We start from the raw sequence: 14,739 nt of genomic DNA, 5'->3' as shown, positions 1-14,739 counted from the left end.
CAGTTTCAGCTTCTAGCACACACACTCCTCTGGCAAGGCCCAGCCTCATTATTCCTTGAACCACATTTTGATTTAATTTTAATAACAACGACACAAACAATTGTAGTAAAATGTTGTCTGAGTAATGGAAAAGACTAAAGTCTGTGAATAGCTTTATTCAACGCTTGTCTTAGCACTGTTGCCTTTTTTTTCACTGAGAGGGAAATCATTGACATTGTCTGGACTCCAGCCCCATCGTCTTAACTCCACTGGGCCAGGTTCAAGCAGAGGCTATTGAAGGATTTATAAATGCAAGCTTGCTCCCGTGTTCAGTCTGGCTTAACTTTATAAGCCTAATGAAAATGTGTCCTTGCATTAAGTTTAATGCTGCAAGTTAAAAGTATTGGTTCAGGGTGAAGATTTAAGAGTTAAGGTGGTTGGAAATGTGGTTTCACTTGTTGCTTCAAGATAGTGAGATCTGTAAAGGGATATGAAGTGGGAACGGGGAAAAATAAGCAAGAGGGGGCATTTGGAAAGGTGTCTTATGGCCACGCCGGCCCAAGTGAGGGGGCGGGCTGACAAGGAGATGAAGGCTGCAGTCTGGAGAGAGAGAGTGAGCAGAGTGTACAGTATGCAGAGTGACCCAGCAGCATCCTGGCAGGGACAGAGTGGGCTAGAGAAGCTTTTCCTGCTCTCACTGTGCTTTTGTCTCGAAGCACTCGCTGAAAAAAAAGTTACACAGCTATGAGTGAACTGAACTCAACTAGAGTTTCCACTGCTGTCAGTCTCCTTGCCCTCCTCTCAGACACATGATGGGGAAAGCAGGTGTGTGTGTGTGTGTGTGCGCGCGCATGTGTTGGTGCACACCTGCTGTTTCACTCTGTTCACTACCTGAATAGGAAAATATTAAATAACTTGGTTGAATCCTTGAGTTGCAATAATGTTTTTACTGACATACAGCCCATTTTTTTTTTGCCTTTTTCAGAACCCTTAAAATGCCATAAAACAGCACTGATATACACACATTGATAATGTGTGTTTGTCATTGATAAATGAGCAGCAGTTATGGCCATAATTGGAGTTAAAAAACGTATTATAGAAAAATATTGTGATATTCACAGTATGATTTTCTCTCAGATGATGGAGAGGGTGGAAAGAAGGCAAAGCGTGTGTTAGTTTCCATGATGTGATAAATTGTAATTCTCATTTGTTAAAATAGATGTGTGGGTGTCGACCTTTTGGTTGGATATCATGTCTCCAGGAGATTTTCACGCATTACCGATCTCTGACATGTCCAGATGTTCTTCAGAATGTTTCAAATTGACATATTTTGACTCTGCATAATAACAAACAATAGATGGGTCAAATTTTCCACCAGATTAGTTCCAAGTGTTCCTTTTCTGTGGTTGCACTGATTTAAAAATGTTTTTATTGCACGCTTCATGAATGCCCTTACAGCAGATACTGTAACCCTCCATAAACACACCATAACGGATTTTATATAACGTATGCGAGCGTATAAAAGTGAGAACCATAAAGAGAGACTAAATGTCCAAATGCTATTATGTGTGCTAGCGTTTACAACATTTTTACATGTGTATATGACACAAACAGACACTCTGGCATGAGATTGCAGTAGAACAGAGGATCTCATTAACTTAAGTGTTCCAACCCTGACATGGAGCAGATGTATGGAAAGCAGTCTCGCCAAATCGTTCTGGACGGAGAAGAAAAGATAACTTTCTGTCACAATCACAATGAAAGATTACATGAGAACTGTGGATGGAGACACTTAATTTCACCAGTGTGAGGAGATGGTATAAAATCTGGCCAATCCCTCTGAGCAGGAAGCATAGTTCATTTTCTCTATCTTCTTCTCTTCCAAACCCTGGGCTGGACTGGAGCGGCCGGTATTTCAAAATAACCCTTTAATTGGAAAGGTTACAAGAAGAGAGCCAGGTTTGAAAACTCAGAGCCGAACAATGCCACTGACACAGCAGACAAACACAGAATCTAAACACATCTGCTTTTGATGATATTTCAGTGACAGCTCATAAGACATCACCGTGCACGAGGATTTTGTAATTTACTTCCCACACGTAACGGACCCTCGTCTACTGACACTCGGGTCACTTGGGTTTATTTTCGTTGGCGAACTGTGGTATTGAGACTCAAACTGAGTATTTTTGTTAGCTTTCTGGGATCCCGAAGAGGAGTAGTTTTTTTTTTTTTTGTTGAGATAAGGACTTATTCATAGTAGGAATTGGAACTGTGAGTTTGGTATTGAGCAGTGACAGCATAATACACTGTGATGGACTTCAAATGCTTGTGTGTTTTGAGTTTCTTGTTGTCTGCTGGTGCCTTTTGAAATACCTGGTTGTCAGTGATTGTTAAGGGGCTGTGTACTGCAAGACACAAGTCCTATGTAGGGTTGACTGGTATATAACTAAAAAAATATTATCTTTGTCAGACTTGCACTCTGACTGGCACCCCGGCGCTTAGTCAAACCATTACAACACCATAATACTCACGGTTACATCAGTGAACTGTAAAAAAAATGATCGCAGGGGCATTGACGGAGAGCTCTGGAGCAGAGGATCTTCAGTGGTTTATCAAATGTTGTATCTCTGTTTGCAGAACAGGTGATTGATCGGAACACCAGAAGTTATTTTTTGATGGTAAAATAATCTATAATGCAGAGCAGAGCAAAGTTTAATCTACAACCCCCAGATGAATCCTTGATGTGTTCCTTGGCTGTTGGTTTGCAAAGTGAAATGCCATTAAAATGACAAGATGGATCATAGAGAGGGAGAGAGAGAGAAAAGGATGCAAGGGACTTGTAGCTAAATCTTTTTTCTCTCATCTAAATTTACGAGGCAGTGATTACTAATATGTTGTGAGCGTGGGTTTCTCCTGTTCATCAAGCCCGACTTAGATTGGATCGCTTCTCACTATTGTATGGCTAGACCAGCTGACAAGAGGAATGGAAAGAATAAAGTTGTGTGTAATGGGAACAGTGGAAGACTTTTCCTTTCTTCATCTCTTTCTGTTGTTCTGTCCCAGTAGGCCATTTTAATTTCATAATCAGACATACCGCTGATGATCTACAGCTGGATGTTTATCAAAGTTTGTGAAGTAGAGGCAAGGAGGAAAAGAAAGTTTGAAGGATATAGATGCGGCGGTTGACAACAGCCAAGTAAGTTATTTAGTGGCTTTGGCTGGCAAGTTGTGCTGCAGCTCTCAGGGAATAGCTATCAGATTGCATTTTACGTACCGCTGAAAAGTATGTCAGTTCCTCACGTCTGCGCTTCCACTGTAGAAATCCTCTGAACAGATTGAAGGTCTCATGTGAGTCATGGAGACGATGATGACTTGTATTTGGAGGCAGGTAATGTTTCACACACTCAGACCTGTCTCTTCTGCAGGCTTAATGTTTTCCAGCATTGATTGTGAGAGAAAAAGCACTTAGTCATTTAGTGCCTTTTCATATAGTCATAACTAAGACATAAGAGATGTTGTATGCAATACTTCGTAGGGCCTTGTAGTCTTGCAGAGTTGTGTTTGTGGTGTAAGGATCGGACAGTAATTGCTACATAACAAACACAAGAGGGAACACTTCCTACACTACAATCTGTCAGCATAATGGTAAAACACATTTATCGTGGTGAAAGGTGGAGAAAATAATGTTTTGGCAGCAGAGACAGAAAAACCACAATGACATGTTTTCCTTTGTCGAAGAGGATTTGGTTCAAAGTCTCAAACGTGTGCCAATGGAATACTCTCAGAATCTGTCTAAAAGAAGTGGAAGCTGAAAACTACATCAAAACACATTAAATGACACATCTGAAGTTTTTTTTTGTAATTAAAGCGTGTTTTAATCATCTTTGAATGTTTTTTTTTAACATAATAATTATTAAAGGGGATGAATTAGGCTTTTTATGATTGTCTGTCATTTATATACTGTTATGATGTCAGATATTTATGTTAAACATGGTCAAAGTTCCAAAACCCTGATTGCGTCTTTTGAAATGTTTCCTCTACTTCGTCCTCGTGATGTGATTGTTTGCGAATGCCCACAAACGACCATCCGTTCAGTAGCCTTTGTTGCTAAGGCTGTTACTGAGGTTGTTCCATGGGTGGTTTGTGCTGTCCACTCGCATATATCAGATCGGATTTATGCTTGAATATGTACGAATGTATTTAAGAAGTTTCCATTTCTAGTAAAGAACGGAAAAAAAGAAGTGAAATCGTACTACTTCAATTCTGTACTATAAATCATGCAAAGATACTCCAGAACAGCCCCATATTAAAAATATAGACCTGGAAATGTGCATGTTCTGTCCCCTTTTAAGACAATATCATAGACTGAACCATCTTTAGCAAAGTGCACTATGAAATTTTCATATAACAACATGCTTAGTGTGTTTTACTAGCCATGACAGATGGCCTGTATAAGAATCACATGTACTAAAAGTCCTGGAAAAGTAATTCTTTCCGTTGTTGCTGCTGGCTTGTTCATACTGCAGGTCCCTGCCAGAGTCTATAGTTAAGAACTTTCTGGCTGAGAAAACAATGTATTTTATGGTCTTCGTTTTTCGTCATAGTAAACTTTTTTCTGTAGACCAGTGGCACTATAAATTTGGCATAACCTGGCAGTCAGTCAGCAATCAGTTTAGGGTTCCTCTGTCTCACTCAAGCTGAAGCACAGATCAACAACAGACCCAACTGTGCAGATTTTCCATTTCATTGCACTCCTTCCTGTCATCCTCAGTAAATCTATCTTCACAGTGTCCTCTGTCTTGCAACAAACTTTGTTGTTTGGTCTCATGTCCTCTCCTCCTCATCTTCCTTCTTTTTCCATCCTGTTTGTCATCTTTATCAGTCCTTCCTGTCTTGGCCTCTTTTTAATGTTACCAGGGACCCCAACACTTTAGTTTTCCGTTTACAATGTAGACAAAAACAAAAGGAATGATTGTGGTATCTCACATGAGGTCATTGCAATTTGTGGCTTAGCTGCAGCTGGTTATCTTATTCAGCCTGTACCTCTGTTTATTTAATACTCCTTATAATGTCTTTGTACAGCAGAGCAGAACCTACACTTGGGTGAGGGTTAGTAAATGAGATGTAGAAAACAACAAAGCTGTACCTAATTGTTTTGCAACTGAAGTCAACCAAAGTCACATAAACAAACATATGGTTTAGGTGAACATTTGGTGTCCTTAAAGGGGGCCCATTATGCTTTTCCTTATTTTCAGACATCAGAACAGAGTGTGCTCATCGGGAGGGGGGCCTTAAAGAGACAAGAGCTAAAACAGACTGTAAAGAGACAAAGGCTATACTGAGGGGCTGCATAAAGGATCAGTATAAGATAAATAAGGAGTTTTTTGAACTGTGAATCATGCAAAGCAACTCTAGTGGCGTCCAAAAATAAAAAAATTAAAGCTGGAAATGAACATAATAGGTCCTCTTTAAGTTTGAGGTAAGACTTTGGGTGGGGCGCCATTTTACTCCTTCAATAGTTATTAGTTGATGATTACAGCTTGTAGGTCAATTAAATGTTCAAGCAGACTTGACGTCAGTTTTTTTTTCTTGACAGGCCTCATTTTAACTATACATACCCAACAGAAGTCAGAAGCCAGCTTCTAGCAGACCCATGAGACTCTTTCTTTAATGAAAATGCTGCTTGTCCAGACCAGCATGTGAAAATGACCGGCTGTCTGTGGTTTGGCGGAGCAGGCTTTTTACTGCACTCTTTTACTGCAGCATTTGAAAGCGCTCTTTCTACCAGAGCTGCCTCGTCAAAGCCTTTCTCCAAAGACTCGGCTGTTGTCAGATTTTAAAATGCTGCCTGCTGTTTGTAATACCTCAGCGTGAAGTGAGAATATAAAGGCACAAGAATAATAAAAGCAATAAAAATCTGATAGTTCCTGGAGAGGCTGTGGATCAGTTCCCTGCTGCTTAAATACACATGAGACAACCGGCCTTGGTTATTACACAACTGAAGAACAATAGTGCTTAAATGACTTCAAGTCTCCACTTAAAGCTTAGTTAGATGGATGGTTAAATTAGATTCTTTCACCTGAGAAGACAGCCCCAGGTGGTCCAGGGTTGAAGGATGCAGTGTAAGTTGTTGAAATATTGCGGCGTTGGTGAGCGAGAGAGACATAGGACCGCCTGTGTGTCTCTTCTCGGGTGTACCGCCTACCTGGGTGGTCAGGTGGTGGTCCGAGCTGCGAGACACACAAACACACCCACCTCCCACTAACTATGGAACGTCTCTGTTTGGGAATCATTAACAATAGTGTGGAAGCTGGGAAGGAGAATGATTGACATGGTGTCAGGAAGACGGAAAGCGCTTATTTAAAAAGGCAGGATGTTAAATAAACGATGGGTGAGACAGGCTAGAGTCTCCTGCTCTCTGATTCAGCCACATCCTGCCTGTTCTGTGATGGGGACAACTGGCTGAAAGTCAAAGGAGGCTCCACACAGGCCAGTAAACCTTGTGAGAGGATGCTGCGGGGTCTTCCACGTTGTTGTCTTTTTATAGTCTTCATCTTCCCTCTGCTGTCCTCCTTTTCCTCTCCTTGTATCCTCATCCAGACTCAGGCAACATAGACCCGGAGGCATCAACTCACCCACGCATGAATGTCTGCTTTTAACATCTGTATTTTATACGTTGCTTCTTTACCCCCGTTGGCTGCCTCTAAGAAGTTTGCACACACACAGAAACTCACCCTTGAATAAGCATAACTTCTCTGTGCAAGGAACTGTCCTGATGCGGTCCAGGTCAGGGAGTTGTGAACAGTTGGTAGAGGTTGTTGCTTCCAGACAGTCAGTCTCACGGGGGGTATTGTGTGGGGGAGCCGCAGTCTGATTCAGCTGTTCATATTGTAGTCCAAGTCGGCTGGGTTGGCAGGGATTAGGAGGAGAGCTTGCACAACATTTTTCCTACTGTTACGTCAGTGTCCCTGGCCTCCGGACAGCCTGTTGGGGCTAAAAGGAGGGTCTGGGTTCCCCATGCAGTGTCTGTGTGGTCTCCATCTTTACCTCATCACTGAGGACAGCAGCTGAGGCCAAACTGAGTGCAGCCTGGTACTCAAAAGAAATTGCTGTTTGTGTGTTGTTGGAATTCTCTCTGTTCAAGATCCAAAATCACCGCCTTTCTTCTAAAAAATGTACTGAAATTACTATCAGTGCTGCTGCTTTCACAGCTGCTGCTTCTTTGTAAGACTAGTATTAGCAGAGGGGATTCATTGATTAAAAGATCTTTGGAAAATTAATCAAGACCATTTCAATAGCAACGATTTTCTGATTAACCTATTGAATGTGAGGATTTCCTGCTCTTCTCCATCTTGTATCAATGTAAATCATTTGATAATATTTGACACTTTATAGATTATAAGTACTGCTCTAACAAATGTCAATAAATGCATTTTCTTTGCATTTGCAAAGCCTTTTCTTTGTTTTAAAATCTGCATTGTTTACTTTTGCTTATGGTCTTTGTCTTCTTATCTTTTACTGTGGCATTGCAACCTTTTTATACTTAATTATAGCCGCCACCATGACCATCCTTTGCAGTTGGATGAAATGCACATCACATCACCCCTTTGCTTTTGGAGTACATGTGTGTCTTCATGCACAGAAGACCTTCCTCACAGCGGAGATTTTTGCCTTGCTGCATTACATTTCAGTGTGGGTGTTCCAGGGTATCGCTAATTGGATCTGAGCTATGAGTAATGTTATTAGTTACACCGGTGCTTTTCCTGCTTTGGCAACTCAAAATGTCCCCTGGGAGAAACGCCTATTGGTAGATCAACTGATATGAATTTCTTTTAATCATGATCTCTAAAGTGGCTATAATCTATGTTTATAATCACAATGTATGAAATGACAATGTGTAATGTGAGAGGCAATGCTTGTAGTGATGAATCTATAGAGGATTATTGCAGCGTATGTTTTGGCTCACTCTTACTGTTCATTCACTCTTCCTGCTCAGCACCACATGGCAAACAGATACAGTTAGCAACTACTGGTGAACATAATGGAGCATTTAGCAGCTAAAGAGCCTGATATTCTTCTCAGGGGTTAATGGAGACGAGAAATAGAGCTAAAAGAGAGTGAACATTGGACTTACATTCAACAGATGGACAGAAAGACGACTCCAAATGAATGATAGTTCACTGTATCAACTTAAAAGGTGATGATATGTCAGTGTTGTGTTCACTATTTGTTTCTGCTGCCCCCAGGTGGCTGAAAAATCACTTATTACAGATTTAAAGTTTGAGATATAATTCTTGAAGCTTTGTTATGGTTCCAAAAACTGCACAAATCAATCCATAACTTGGTGATCATTTGACATTGGAATAGTTTCAGTCAGTGATGAGTACCCAGCTTCAGACCTTGTGATGAGAATGAAAGACCTTTGCAACTAGTCCGTCAATATGCTCTGTTTTGTATTGCGTTTTGTGCGACCGTGTTGGATTCACAGGAGTTCTGCTGAAGGCATTACAGCACAAAGAAAGCGTTTCCAAACAAAACTTGCTTTATCAGCAAATGTAACTCCTCATTTACAGTTGGCAAGGCTCTTCAACCTCTCCTCTCATTATCAAAACAAACCCCATGCCAGCTGAAAAAACGGCAGAACAGGAAATGACAGGATTTATAGGAAATGTGGTCTTGTCATGAGAATTAGGTTACCAAGCGTTGCACTTCCCTGTGTCTAATCAAAGCAACCAACAAGACACATCATCGCATTGCACATTCAGGTGAAATTACACAATAAAAAAATAGCAATTTTTTCTCTTAGACTTCCCGTAATTATGCCACAAAAAAATCACATAAAATTTTGCAAATTGCATCACAGTTTTTGAGAAAAGCTGCTGCAAAATCAAGCAACAATCACAAAAAACCCCCTCTAAAATCTTGGAGGGACTGTCTGAATAGACTGTTGAGTTCACTCAGTAACATGCTGGGGAATACAAACAGTACTCTGGCTCTGTGCATAATGTCAATTTCTCTGATTCTGTGTTTTCAGGAGCTGTCAAGCTGTGGCTGGAACAAGAAGGAGAAGCACAGCTCTGCTCCAAATGTTGTGGCCTTCACTCGCAGGTTCAACCAGGTGAGATACATACACAGCGTGCACTTATGTCTCATTCAGTGCTACCTCAAGTACACCCCCAAAAAGAGAGCAAGGACAAAGAAAACAGTCCCTCTTGCAGTGTTAAGGATTTATGAGCCACCTAGGTATGAGGAGGTTATAGGGCTGGGTGATTAATCGAATTTTATTTTCAATTACGACTTGGCTTCCAATGGTTATGAAAACAAGATAATTGAGATAAATTGATTTTAGTGCTGCATTCCATTTTGCAATCATTGCTCTTGTTTTGTCTTGTGTTATAAATCCAGAGCATCGTGTATCTTAGCAGCCAGACAGCACAATGGAGGATAGACAGAGCAGAGCTCTTCCTCACAGCCCGAATGTGTCTGAATTTAACACACAGGCAAATGTTCAGCAGCGGAAACTAACTTATTTAGACGTCTACAGGCTACTTTGTTTTAGTTTCAGTCAGACTTTGGATGCTATTATTTTAGATACGAGGACACTTCGCTCCGTGTAATGATCTCTTTTCATCCAGCCGCTTGGCGCTGTGCTTTCTCTGACTGCAGTCTGTTATTGTGCACATGCTTACTTGTAAAAAGCTGATTGGAAACCCGGGTGCATGCATGATGTTTCCAAAGTCAGTGAGTAATCGTGTTAAATAATCGTGAACTCAGTTTTGACCAAAATAATCGTGATTATGATTTTTGCCATAATCGAGCAGCCCTAAGAGGTTACAGTTCTTATTTCCATTATGTCCACTAAATCATCACTGTAGCTCTCCTAGACATGGCTGACTTTGAAATCCTGGTTGTCACAGCAGCTCCTAATAATCTCCACGGCTCCTCCCTACCAGTCATATACTTCATTAATAGTCCCTAGGTGAACAGCATTTTTTCCTTAGCTGGTCCTTGGCTCTGTAATTCATTAAGTCATTTAATATGCTTTTGCATGCTGATGAAGCACGTGTCTGAACATTTCCAAATGTATGCAGGAGTGTGTATGGCATGCTCCCTCAGTGCCCTGTTAAATCATCAACAGGAAGTGGTGGGTAATGATGTAAAGGGAAGCCATGCCTTTTAATCCCCTTCCAGTGTTTTTACCAGGCTCCTTTAAGACCCACTTTACTGCCCTCCAGTATAAAATGTGATGATCTAACAAGAATGTGTTGCTGTGGAAACTTCTCCATGTATAGCGATCCCAAACGGTGATTCAAGATGTTAGCTGCTCACATTCAGCAGCTGGGAGCCAAGGAAAATGAGCTTTTTGGATAATGGGAGTTGGATTGGGACTTGGATTGGGAGGGCAGAGAGTCCCAGAAAGCTCCTTAGCATGAACTGCAGCCATATTCCTCTTCCTCCATGTCGTGAGAGCCAGTGGAGCAGAAGAGAACTGGCTAGTCTGTTTAACAGGCAGCGAGGAGAGAATAATTCAGAGACAGTTGATTGATGCACAGTAATCTGTCTTGTTGGGTTTTGTGCGGAGACAAATCAGCATTTTGCTTAAAGTAGTAACACACTAAATGTTTTTGTTCAGTAATCTTACAATCAAACACTGAGACAACAATGAGGAATTTGCGGTGATGACTATATTCTCACCACAAAGACCTAAACAAGACATTACACTGATGCAATTGCAACCAAACCAGATTGCAAACCAGACAGAAATGACAAATTATAAACTTTTTATTCCATAAATTGTGGAAAATAAATATTGGCAGGTGTGGGTGGAAGCGGACTGTCAATCAGCTAAACGTTTAGAGTGCAATTGTAAATGCGTACAGGAGCACAATCACCATCTTACTGATCATTGATGGTCCAGTGGCTTCTGGATCATTCTGAACACAGGACTGTTAGTTCTATAAACTCTCTAGGGCTGAGCGATATCTCGATAAAATTTTAGTTTTTGCACGATGTGTGAAATGTCTAAATCGTAAAACTGAATTGTTACAATATACACAAAGGTTATTTTTAGCCAAAAAAGAAATGTGGACGGCTACATCAGCAGTTTTAAGACGCGTCAGTCCTGTAAACTGTGACGTGATTAGTTACACTACATGCACACCTGCTGCAGTTTACAAGACTGCCATGACTCCAGTTGGCTAGCTGTCTCTGGCTATCTTGTAATGTATTTAACGGTCGCATCCACAAGGGGGAGAGACTAAAAATAACTGCACACTGATCTGTGCTCTCAGTTTGTGCTTGTTGACGAGGTATCGTCTCTGGTTACGAGAGTCAAAGTGCTGGGAGTTGACTATCAGCAGCTGTCTGCAGCTATCAGGCTGATGTTTTGTCTAGAAACACAAACCGCAGCGGATCAATTAATGAGCAGACCTGTCTGCTCTGTCTACGCTGAAACTGATTATTAAACTGGATGCCCATGAGCTACTTAGTTGAAGCAGCTGGTACTGACAGTCAATAGCTGTTTGGGATAACCTGTATTTTGTGCGTAATGATAATAGCTTTGCAGGTGATGCAGGGCCTTTATTATTCTTGTTCAACTGTCTGTTTAAAAAAATATGATGTTTCAAGGCTGCATTTAGCAGGCAAACAAAAATCAATTTTAAAGTCGTGAATCAACCACAAGCTCGAAAAAAAATCTAGATTGATTTTTTGGCTGTATTGCCCAGTCGTAACTCTCTCAACCATTAAACAGATGTTAGCATCTCATGCATTAGATCACGCAGTCAGTCAGCTGTAGATCCATCATTGGCCAGATTTTCAGCTCCATCTAGGTCCCCCTCAGGCCACTAAATGGGTTGATCCACAGCTATCAGCTTGTGACTGGATCTGCCTGGTTCCGTTAATTTATGATTATTGAACCTCCATGCCCCCTCCAACCCCCTCCATTCTACGTTCAGGAGGAGGTGGTGAGAGCCACGTTCAGGAAAACAAACAAGTGGAAAGCAGCAGGCCCGGACAGGATGAGCCCAGCTGTACTCAAACACTGTGCAGCTCAACTGGTCCCAATGTTTACTATCATTTTCAACACCTCCCTCTGCCAGTTTACAGTACCACAGTGTTTCCAGGACTAAATCCTTGTGCCCACATCTCCTGCCTCAATGACTTCTGACCAATTCCTCTGACATCTGTGGTCATGAAGCTCCTATTTGAAATCCTACACCACCCCTCTGATGGATACTTACCAGTTTGCTTATGGAGCCAACCGGTTTGTTCAGGATGCTGTTAACCTAGCCCTCTACCATACACTACAACACTTAGAGCATCCTAATAATCGACTTTAGCTCAGCCTTCAACACAATTGGTCGATCTCTTCAATAAACTGCTGGACATGAATATGACACCTGCATATGTCACTGGATCCGGAGCTTCCTGTGGAGAAGGCAACAGACGGTTAAGATGAATAGCCTTTCATCTCGACCTCTGACCCTCAGCACAGGCCCCCTAGGGTTGCGTCCTCTCACCCGGGCTCTTCTCTCTCTACACAAACCACTTCACATCCCACCACAGCTCAGTCTCCATTCTTAAATATGTAAACGCCACAACCATAATTGGACTCATAACCGACAACATCGAACATCGACACTGTGAGCAGGTAGCCCGAGCAGTCACTTGTCACTATTGGTGCCTTGATAACAACCTCCAGCTCTACACATCTAAAACACAAGAAGTCATTATGGACTTCAGGCACAGCGCCCTGCCCAAAAACCCCCATACACATCTCTGGAAAACCCATAATTATCACTGACTCATTCAAATTTCATGGCACACAGATGAGCAACACACTCAAATGGAACATCAGTACAGACCACATTACCAAAAAAACCCAGGGAATACTGTTTTTCCTAAGACAGCTCAAATAATTCAAAGTAAAGCAAAACCTCCTCCTTCAGTTTTACATAACCATCATTATGAGCACACTCGCCTCATCCATAACAATTTAGTACAGCAGCACGGACAGTCACACACACAAAAAACTGCAGCACATAGTCAATAAATCATCCAAGATTATTGGTACCTCCCTCCCATCAGCTGAATCACAATATCATAAACGCACAACCAAAAGAACAAAAAAAAAAATCATCTCTGATCCCTTTCACCCTGCTCTTACAGCTGCTGCCCTCTGGAAGGCGCTACGGGTCCCTGCCCACCAAATCATCCCTTTTTAAAAACAGTGTTTTCCCCGCTGCAATAAGGACTCTGTACACTTCTCACTAACCCGGACAGATGTACCTTCACTTAAAACCTTTGTGTCTTGTAAATATCATCTGTGATTTCTGTTTTACGGTAATCTGTCATCTCTTGTGTTCGTCATGTGTCTAATGTGATGCTGATATCTGTCTACGTTTGATGTTATTGACACTGTTGAATTGCGCTTTTACTCTTAATGCTGTACCGAAAGCAAATTCCACCGACCTTGGTCATGTGGTCATTAATAAATGATTGACTGATTTATTGATTGAAGCGCTTACAGTCCCATCTGGAGGCCTTAATACGCTCATAAACGCAGTCCCGATGACATGATCTTTGCTTCAGGACATAATGTGAGATCTCTAACGACGGGACTGTGTCTGCACAGCCCCTGTTTCCCCCCCCTAACCCCCTTTTCAGACGCACATCCACACTTGTGTACACACCTATGTGGAGCGCTGCCGTCAAACTTGAGTGATCTCATCGCAGTACTATTCTGGAGGCCAAGTCAGACGGGGACCAATGCTCTGTTATGATTCCCATCAGTATAGTGATATTTGAGAGACATAGACCTCATATATAAAGTTATACCACAGAGGAAACTTAATGTGAAACTGCAGCATGTTTTGATCCTAGATTGGAATTGCATTTTACAGTCTTTGGAAACTCTGGTCTACTGTATAAAGAAAAAATTGAAATGTTGTCAAATTGACCTTCCACCTTCTTAACTTGGGCGTGGGAGTTGCGTCTTCACATGAGGTCACTGTCTCACGACGAAATCCGCACATTAAAGTAGAGCCAATGGAAGTCAGCATCTGTGTGCCCTTTTTTGCTCATATTCATCTTCTTCACAGATGAAATCATGAAAACTGAACACATATGGTTCTGTTTTTTTTTGGAGATACATTACCTGCATAGATTGAATGCTGTTTGATGTATGTATCATGAGTTTGTAAGAGAAGATGAGCGAGCTGAACGAATTTATCTCCTCACTCCTCAGCTCCTCACCTCTTCCCTTGAAACAAAAACAAGTCTTGGGGCTGTTTTCCAGGAAAAAGTAGGCAAAGCCAGATGTAGGTTAGAATTTGTAGAAAAGCACGGAGAAGCAGACACACTTAATTTATCGACACATACAAAGAGCACACCTAGTGGTCTGTGGCTCTAGCGGTGGAATGCTGACTACACAGGCAAAGTCAGTCTATCAAACACACACTACAGCCTAACAGGAGAGAAGAATGAGCAATTTTAGAAACTGAGTGACATGTCTTAAGTTAGAAGAAAAAGTGGAGATGGTCAGCGTGCCTGAGACAGTCTTATCAAGAACACAATGTGCAGACAGCTGTGGGCTTTGAAAGCCCTCCGAGCCCTGTGGCGTAGAAACTAACTTCCCCTCCCATTACCTCTTCTCTTCCCTCACTCTTCTCCTTTTCCTCTTTCCATTCCCTTGGTCCCAAGAGCCTAAACACTGATTGATTCACTGACTTGTCCGTGTGTGTGTGTGTGCGCGCGCAT

The 14,739-nt window shown here is 41.7% G+C and overlaps 1 protein-coding gene across 11 annotated transcripts in view; it reads left to right on the top strand.

Moving 5' to 3' along the window:
• ralgps2 (Ral GEF with PH domain and SH3 binding motif 2) overlaps positions 1-14,739 on the top strand; it is an 81,249-nt gene that overhangs the window by 26,504 nt on the left and 40,006 nt on the right. For all 11 annotated transcript variants that reach the window (XM_042416035.1, XM_042416034.1, XM_042416031.1 and 8 more), the window contains one exon: positions 9,014-9,097. In XM_042416035.1, the coding sequence (XP_042271969.1) occupies positions 9,014-9,097 (84 nt within the window). The remainder of the gene's footprint in view (positions 1-9,013; positions 9,098-14,739) is intronic.

This window comes from Thunnus maccoyii, chromosome 7 (assembly GCF_910596095.1).
Source record: "Thunnus maccoyii chromosome 7, fThuMac1.1, whole genome shotgun sequence".
In the NCBI taxonomy this organism is placed as follows: domain Eukaryota; kingdom Metazoa; phylum Chordata; class Actinopteri; order Scombriformes; family Scombridae; genus Thunnus; species Thunnus maccoyii.
This window is presented reverse-complemented; position numbering and strand designations above follow the sequence as displayed.